Here is a 9,204-nt window from a genome sequence, read left to right on the forward strand (position 1 = left end):
TCCCCGCGGTGCAGCCCGCGCCGCAGCCGGCCCCGGCGTAACGGGAGCGGCCTCGGCGGCAGCAGCGACGCCCCGCGGGAGCCTGGAGGCCTTGGAGCTGGGGCCCGCTCCCACGCGAGCTGGGCTGCGCTCTGCTGTACGGGGAGCAGCGTCCAAGGAAGGACTTGTTTCGGAGCGAGGTTAATCCCTTCAGTCTCTGGATGTTCCCCGAGGCGGCGTTTGCCCTACCGTGGCACTCAGCGCCTTGGCTGTCCCTGTAATTTCTTCAATTTCCCTCTGCCAGGACGTGTTTTGTTGGCTTTGGTGTGCCTTTGATGCCTCTTTTAGCACGAGCGTGTTCTGTGTCGTTCTGGGGCAGGCTGAGCCTAGGGGACGTGCTCTTTGCCTGCTGAATGCTGAGTTGTGCCCTGTTCATTGGTTTTACCTTGCCAGTTGAGTCAGGAAATAAGTTTTCGCCTTAAATCTTCTGAATCATTTTAACAAAGTGGTGTTTGTATGTGAGCATGCGGTTTAGGATGACCCCTAGATATAGTGTCTTTGAGTCACTTGTGAACTYGTAACTATTCAAATAGATTTAAGCTTAAGATGAGGAAAATGCAGATATCTTGATATCTGCATTTCCTTGCGTGTCCTGGATTTCAGTCTTTTTTTCCTGAGTTCAAGTTTTCTCAGTATTGGGAAGCCAAGCACATGTGATTAGCATATGTGAACCATCCAGAAATGATGTTCAACACATCACTGAAGAATAATTTCAGTAGAAACGGTCCCAGTGCAAAGCCTTGCAAGGACTCTGGTGCTAGTTCTGTGACCGAGGCCACTCGAAAATACCTACCGTGAAGCATCAACATCTAGCCATTTCTGAACATTTCAGCCTGAGTAAAAATAGCCAGTGTGAGCTTCTGGTTTAGCTCACAATATAATGTCTGTATCTAAATGTCCAATTATCGCAGCTATTTGAAGGAGGGCACTTGACATGTTGTGTTGCAGATTAGTCTGCCAGGTGATGTTGTAGCCACCTGTGAAGTCCAGAAAGACAGATGCTCTTTTCTTCATGCACACAGTGAGTGGTAGCCTGCAATAACTGCTGGTTCAAACTGATGAGAAATTTGCCTAATCATTACTCAGATATTTACTGATAGCTAGTTGCTAATGTGCATTTCATATTGGTGCAGTTATCTTAGCTTTCCTGTATCTTATGTATGATCTGGGATGTAAAGAATAACAGCCGAGATTTACTTTGTTTTCCTCCAGTGTTGCAACAGTCTTGGTGATCCATTGTGCAAACTAAGACTGTTTTCTTTGGTTGATTTTGGTGTTTTTTCTTCCTGAGAGAGAAGTTTAGACTGTTTCTCTTGATCAGTCTGGGGAGCTTGCTTGAACTGATGCAAGTCTGTGGTGGCTCAGGAGAATTCAGAGTCGCAGTTTATGAGTTTTTGTTGTAACAGATAGCCTAGGATGTGTCTAAGAAGGGTCCTTGTGAATGTAAGAGTGCACTCTCATTTCTCCCCTCTGTTAGGCTGTTAACATCACTTAATAGAAACAGCTTCTGCTTCAGACTTGAATGAGCAGATATCCTTCTAGATACTGTTCTTTTTGATCAACTATTAAATCAAACCATCTTTGTTTTATTTAATAACTCTCTTCAGCAAATCTTATGCATTTTTCACTGCACTGAACTTTCTGGTATGCTCTCAAGCTTTCTTACCAGGTCTTGACATGTTAATCTCTAAAATTGTTTCCAGGCTAGCTTTTCAAGTACAATTCAGGCTCACTTGGAGGCTGAAGTCTCTTCCTGTGTCCCTAGGTTATTCTTGCTTTTCTAAAAATGTCTTCTTACCACCTAAAGATGATTGTGTRATTTTGTTCTTCTGAACAAAATTACTGTTCATCAGTGTAGGAAGGGCTGGAATGTGGTTTTAAGATTGTTTGGTAAACCTCGATCTGTCGGGATGTGGGTGTGGGATGCAAATTGCACAGTGGTCAGTGAGTTTAGCAGAAAGTTGCAGGGTAGTCTGTTGTTGCAGTGAACTTGTGGATTAGTCATCACTCTGTGCAGGTAAAAACAGTGGAAGAGAATGGGGTGTTAGGGTCTGTAGTGGAGGAGCCCTCCAAGTGGCCAAAGGAAAGCGCTTTCCTCCAAAGCGGATCCACTGGAGAGTGGGGAGGAGGCCTAGCTCTTTTTCCAGGGGTCAGAAGGAAAATGTTGCTGGTTGCTTTTGGCTCTAAGGAAGATATAATTCACTGAGGAAGGCTCAGCTTGCAAAAGTCTACCCTGTTTTCATCGCATTGTGGAGAGCTCCAGGAGATCTGGTAGCTATTAAATCCCCCATAGCAACAAAGGGATGTTGGAGTCATGGCAGAGTGGGAGTGTGCCGTGACCAATTAGGAGATTGGCTACATTAATGGCTTTAAATTGCCCAATCCTCATGATGTCATGGTAGTCAGATATAGATGCAGTTCTTCCAACTCAGCTAAGATGGACTTCACATAAATGACATGGCCATATTTTTTAATGCAGAGTGTAGTTTATAAAGGCAAACCCAGAGATAATGAACCAGTTGGCCATAAGGGAATTAATACAGATGGACTCGAGTTCTTTCAGCTGATAAGCCCTTGACATTTAGCTGTATCTCCTGAAGAGAACAATTAGGACAGAAGTGCTCAACTTGTAGCTCTTCAGCTGTTTGCAGCTTTGGAGCAGTTCAGATGGGCGCATTGCGTAACTGGTTTCAGGTCTGACTTGATTTGCATCCTCCTAGGTAAACCAAATCCTTGCCTGTGGGAGAAATGAGCCAGCAGGGCCCCAAATCCTGGCCCCTGGGGCCTAGCTGCAGGCCGAACATAACCCTTTTGTGTGAGAGAGCAGTGAGATCACAAGTATCGAGAGTCACCTGTAGCCTGTGTAGCCCTTAGCATCCACTCTGAAGGACGCATGGCAGGGGGTAGTTGGCCATGCCAGTTTGTCACATTTCCTTTGTTCGCAGTCCACAGTAAGTATACTGTAATAGATTTGACTGTGTTGTAGCTTTGTTTTCCACCAAAAGTCATCTTCCATAGAGGAGAAGGCAATAATAGAGCTTCATGGTATTTCACATGTTTATTTATATGTCACTGCCCAGTATACCTGGTTCCCTATAAGTTGGAAAGAAGAGAGAGAGGGAACTTTAGTACAGTTTTGAAACCTTTTTTTATGTTTAGGCTCTCACAAAGTTCTGCAAATACACCTGATCTGTTACCTGCAGTGTATTTAGAAAAATGCTTTGGGAATCTAAAGGTTGCCTTGATGGTAGGGAAAATATGGCTGTGAGACTTGCAGTGGCTGTGAGAGATTAGGAAAAATAAAGGGGTAAAGAAGGAGGTGGAAATGTAGATAAGGCAAGAGAAGAATGAGCCAGAAGTGATTAATTATACACATAAATTTATGTAATGTAATAGTATGCCCTAGAGTGCTGTGCTCAGTTATACAAGTATGTTTTGATATTCAATCACAAAGACCAAATACAACCACAGTATTTTCTATGGATGCAAACCTTGTGACGCTGCTTTTTTTACTGATTTGCAAGCAACTGGGATTTGGTACTATAGGAATAAATACATGAGAGATTAGCTTAATATGATTTTGATACATGGTTCTTCGCAGTGCATTCTTTCACTGTGGTTCTCTGTAGGGATTTCAGTGCGGGACAGAATTCTTGGGCCATGAAGCTGTACTGGTGGTATTGTAGGAATCAAATCATAACCTAGTGCATACATTTATGAAGTGCCATCTTAAAATGAGTTATTGTTGCTCATATTACTCATAACAGAAGGCTGTTCCAGAATTTCTTTCCTCTGATGGCTAGAAACCTAATTCCCAGCCTACATTTATTCATTAATTTGAATGTCAGTTGTCACACGAACTCAAAAGGACACTTTAAAAAGGTTAATCAGTAGCATAATATAAAACTGAACATTTATAAAGGATTTGTCACAAATTACAGATTTCAGCGAATAAGAGGACTGGAGAAAGGGACCTTGAGAGATTGTCTAGTCCATCCTCCTGTCCCAAGTCAGATCCAATGCTGCCTGTGTCTTTCCTAACATATATTTCTCTAACCTGTTTAAAGCTGTTCTGGTAGAAAGATTCTKTGGCCGTCCCAGGTGATCTATTCTGGTGCTCTGCTCTTCTTCCGGTTATGAAGCTTTTGTAAGAGTTCCTCTCCAGCCTGCTTTTTCTTCCTATCTGACATGTATATATGGAACACTTATTCCCTGCATCTTTGAAGCAGTCTTTTAGGTCTTTGAAGACCATTATCGTGTCTTGCCACTTCTTTTAATTTTTCTGTTTAGTTTATGTGTCTGAGACTGCTGATTATTCTTATCACTGTCCTTTGGATTCTCTCTAATTGCTCCACGTATTTGAAGTGAGGTATCTGGAGTTGAACATAACTCCTCATCTAAGGCTTGGTGCTGGCTGCTGATGTTATTCTTTCTTTTTCCACTGTAACCTCTTGGCCCTGTCAGCAGAACTCCATCCTGGCAGTTGTTCCCTGTCTTATAAAATTGGTTACTCCTGAATAAATGCAATTAATACATTGCTTGGGAATTTTTGTTGGCTTGTATCTGTTTAAAGTGGCCATTGCCTTTTAATCTGTAGTTAGCAAAAAAAAAAAGTGGCAGTTTATTAACCCTTTTACTGCCATTCTTGATTCCAAACTGGTAGTTCTCATGCAACTCAGAATGGGATGATGAGCAACATAAATTTTGATGAGTCCATGTCTAATAGGTTTACTGGTTTAATCTTTCCTAACTTTAGTTAATGTGTCTATATAATATACTGCACACAGAAAGAAAAGTTATCTGGCTTATAGACAAGCACACACCAGGGTTTTTTAGGTCCCCGCAGACCCTGTGGTGATTATATTTCCTCAGCATCTTAAGTGGAACCAGTGTTCAATTGAGATTATCATAGAAAACCACCCTTCAATTTGGCAGTTACAAATGAGCAGCTTTCTGTGACTGTCTGGCTTAGTATGGGACAGGTGACCCTCTTCATAGGTGCACTTAGTTTGTAATAAGCAGGGTAAGGACCAAATACAGATTTCTGTGCCCTCTTCAAATGAATGTTGAGTGTTCCCAAGGGTTTGCCATGGTGTCAAAGACTTTCTTTAGAAGGCTATTTAAAATGCAGATTGTAATCTCACTGGTCTGGTGCGATACAATTTCACAGTATCTTTTAATGTCATCAAAATATTATTCAAATTATTTTCCTTCTTTTGTTTCCTTGTTTTACTGAAGTGAATGAATACTGGGAATTATGTAGTTATGCATTCATTAACRGAAATGTCTTCTGCAGCAGTCACACTCTTCCTTTACTCCTGAGGAAGGAATCTGGATCTACTGTGTTGTAACTGGGATCATAATTAGGCCACTAGGGCAGCTATCAAAATGGAGTTAAAAACATTCTTTGGAAACAAARTTAAAACTTCACCATTATTTGACTTGGAATGGGAACTGTGTGTGTAGTTCAGACCACTTGCACTCTAAAGTGGACTGGCTGACTCCAGGGTTTGTAGGGTTTGTCATCTGTTTACCTGGAATCTCATGGTTGCCAGAAAAGCAAGGAGAGAACTAGATTCGTTTTCTTTGCTCCTACGTATAGCCTAAGTTGGGTCTTCAGGGGGAAAAAACATCTTCAGAGAGCTAGATGAACAACAACAACAACAAAAATCAGTAGCCGGTCCTTTTAAGATGAGAGGTTAAAGAAGTCCCTTTACATCTGTGCAGGCAGGCTTGCACAGCTCTCAGTAGCTGCTGTGACAGTGATCCAGAGAGAATTATTAAAGCAGTGAAGTCTGTGAGCTGCCGCTTGGGGCTCTGTTCCTGAGGCCAGAGCAGTGCGAGAGGAGGTGCATGAAGTACAGTTGTTTCCTGGCTTCTCATCTTAAGGCATACATACCAAATTCAGTGAAGCTATATTTTTAAAAGACCTGCGAAGCTCCCTTAGGTAGCTTTTATAATCTGTTGTGCAAGTGGTACAACTTCCTCTAGTTTTTGGTGAGGATGGTACCAGTGTCTGCTTTTCAGCTTGTTTTATGCTATCCATTACACCAGTTCTTCTCCGTTGTTTATAACTTGCTAAACTTAACAATCGACATTGAAATTTTCCATGCTGCTGCTGTCTGCCTTGGTGTGATTTGTTTTTTTTTTTTTAAAGATTCATTTTAATATATATTTGACTTTCTTTTTACTTTCCAAACCATTTTTTCTGTGGCATTGTTAAACTAATAGTGCAGTAGTCAAGGGAAAAGCTATAGCAAATGTTCCAGTTATCCATCCTTTAATGAATAATGCTTCTACTTTAACAGTTATTGAGATGGGATTTGGATTTTTSCTTCTGTAAGAACAAGGAGATCTGTAAAGATGTTTCTCGCATACTGAACACCAATCCGGTTTTTCTTTTTCTCTTGCAGCTTTTGGATTGGAGCAAGGGGATAAGAATTGCCAGCAAATTGAAAAGCACAAAGCTGCAAGATGTCGGGCCGAAGTGGGAAAAAGAAAATGTCCAAACTATCACGCTCAAGCAGGGCAGGCGTTATTTTCCCAGTGGGGAGGATGATGCGCTACTTGAAGAAAGGGACATACAAGTACCGGATAGGYGTTGGAGCACCAGTTTACATGGCAGCCGTCATAGAATACCTAGCAGGTAAACCAAGAACCTGATACTGGAAGTGCTGATCATGCACAGAAGTTAGGGATATCYATGGGACATGAATGTGATCAGCACCTCTGAAAATCAGGCTCTGAAAGCATAGAATATGTCGAAATTTGCTTAAAATGCTTGAGGGAATTAATTTGCTTCTTGGAAAGCTTGAGGATAGAAATTTTCTCCTTTAGAGGCACAATGCTTGATTACTAGTTGGAATGATTATTTTTCATTGCTCTGCAGAGCAAGGAGTCACATCCAGGCAGTTCTTGTTCAAGAGAAAACTGATATGAAGCAGAGGTTTGATAGCTTTGGAGATGAATAACACAAGAGGAAAAAACAAATTCACCTTGTACATCTATAGTGCTTCTTAAGTAAACAAGCTGTTTTCTTGGCCTCCTCTCTCCTCTCAGAACACTGTCAAAGTGTTATGGAACATAAATGTGGTTCACTTGTGTTAAAAAAAAATCCTTTTGGGTTTCTTCAATGTATAAAAAGCTATGACCATGTCAGGGTTTAAATCTTCCTGCATGCCAGAAGTTTTCCTTTCACTTATGAAACTRACCTCGCTTCAGAGGAAGGGGCAGATATCACACTGTGATACTATATACTGCGATATACTGTGATATATTGCAGTATTTCATACTGTCCTATGAAAATATCTGTGCTCAAATTCTTATTTAAGTGTGGAAAATAACACGTTAGCAAATCGTTATAACACTCAGTGGAGAGAAGAGTGTGGTTCAAGTTACTCTAGGTGTTACAGATCAAGACTGAGGTGCATTAGAGAATCTGTGAAGAATCACAAGCCTGGAATTAGTTGAGTTGATTGTGTTTCAGGCGTATAGTTTATCTCCAGAATGGCATGGAAGAAGCTTGCCTGGAGCCTGGTTGCCCACATAACAGCATACCAGTCTTTATGTAAATAACTGCTGTCTCCTTTACACATGAGAACCTGCTCTCTCAACCAGAAGGTAAAAACACTATTTCCTTTTAAAGGTGTGGAGACAAATTGGAATAGTGATAATAAACTTCGCACGTTAAATTTCTGATGATGCCTAATAGCATGTTACAGAAACTTATGCGTTTGTGCCAATTAATTGCAGGATCAGAATCCATCTTTTTTTTCTGAGGCTATTTTTGAAGCTGGAATGAAAAAGTATTGCTTATGTGGAAGAAATATAAACAAAATGTTTAAACTCACATTTATGCTCACCTCCATCTCCTCTAAGAGATAAGTCCAGAAAAAGAGCTGGCTTTAAAATAAAACAAAATGCCTCTGAAAAGCAGAATCAAAGTCCAAAATGATGAGCACACTTCCCCCTCTTTTGATGTTTTACTGTGTAAGAACCAACATGTTTGTTTTAAGATCATTTTGTAGTCATCATTCCTCTTAGGGAAAGATCAGTTCTGTAAATGATCTTGGAGAAGATCTTTCACTTTTTAGAGAACGTACATTTATTCATATTTGCACGATCCTGTTTTATACATTAAGAATGAAGTCTTGGAACTGCAGAAATCTCTCTCAGTGGAGCTGGTGCAGCTATCCTGTACAGGGGAGGTCTGTGACTTGCAGAGCTTGCTTAGCTGTCTGCAATATGAAGTGTCATGCGGCAAAGATGCTTCAGTGGCTGCTGGGAGTTAGATGAAAAGGTGGAGGTACAAGGTTCAGAGCTGTTGTAGCTTCCCTGCTCTACCACAGTGGTTTTCAACCTTGTTTTGGTTTGTGGGCTCCTGTATGTTTTCTAGTGGAGGTTCAGGTCTCTTTAGGAATGTCATAAATATGGATTTCTCTATATCAAAGTGTATTTGACTTTCTTTATCATCGATTGTGGATCCCCTAGAAGTCATCTACAGATTTCTGGATGGCTGGGTATCACAACTTGGAAACCATATTACATAGGTTTTGGAAACTGCAATAGATTTTATAACTGACTAACCTGCTACATAATGGTTCTGGTGACTTTCAGTCTGGGGAAGAATACTTCTTTTCATTTCCTGATCCATGAAAATCCGTAGCATTCTGATGAGTTTCCTTGGATAAGCATGTGGAGATAATCATTCTCTGAGCTGTGGCAGTTATTACAAGGTGTAGTAATAAATTGTCAATAACGCGTCTGGTTCATGCAGCCCTTCTCCTGTAGCGCAGACTGAGTTATGTTCAACTTTTATAACATACAGCTCAGCACTGTTTATCTATTGTCTGAACTAGGGCAGTGTATATGTTGGCTCTGCTCCTGTCTAGTAAGTGCAGTTTAATTTAAATCTTTAATTTGGAAAGGGCAGATTATATGTAGGTCTACACTGTGTTTTGGAAAAAAAGATTGTGTAGTCAACCAGGCAAGATAATTGCTAGATATGTAGGCCTTGGGCCTATATAAATTGTAAAGGAATGTTGTTTTAAGCAGCTTGGTTCAGCAAAGAGATTAAGAAAACTCCAACTCTGTATATATGTATCTGTAACAGAATGGAGTAATGTTTCTGAGCAAACACTTTTTTTTTTTAATGTATAGTGATAT

The 9,204-nt window shown here is 40.8% G+C and overlaps 1 protein-coding gene across 1 annotated transcript in view; it reads left to right on the forward strand.

Moving 5' to 3' along the window:
- The first annotated feature begins 92 nt into the window (after window positions 1-92).
- LOC112968633 (core histone macro-H2A.2) overlaps window positions 93-9,204 on the forward strand; it is a 27,681-nt gene continuing 18,569 nt past the window's right edge. The window contains exons 1-2 of the mRNA XM_026071074.1: window positions 93-179; window positions 6,453-6,685. Of these exons, the coding sequence (XP_025926859.1) occupies window positions 6,514-6,685 (172 nt within the window). The 5' untranslated portion in view covers window positions 93-179; window positions 6,453-6,513. The remainder of the gene's footprint in view (window positions 180-6,452; window positions 6,686-9,204) is intronic.

The sequence above is a fragment of the Apteryx rowi genome, unplaced genomic scaffold (assembly GCF_003343035.1).
Source record: "Apteryx rowi isolate R43461 unplaced genomic scaffold, aptRow1 scaffold_320, whole genome shotgun sequence".
Lineage (NCBI taxonomy): Eukaryota > Metazoa > Chordata > Aves > Apterygiformes > Apterygidae > Apteryx > Apteryx rowi.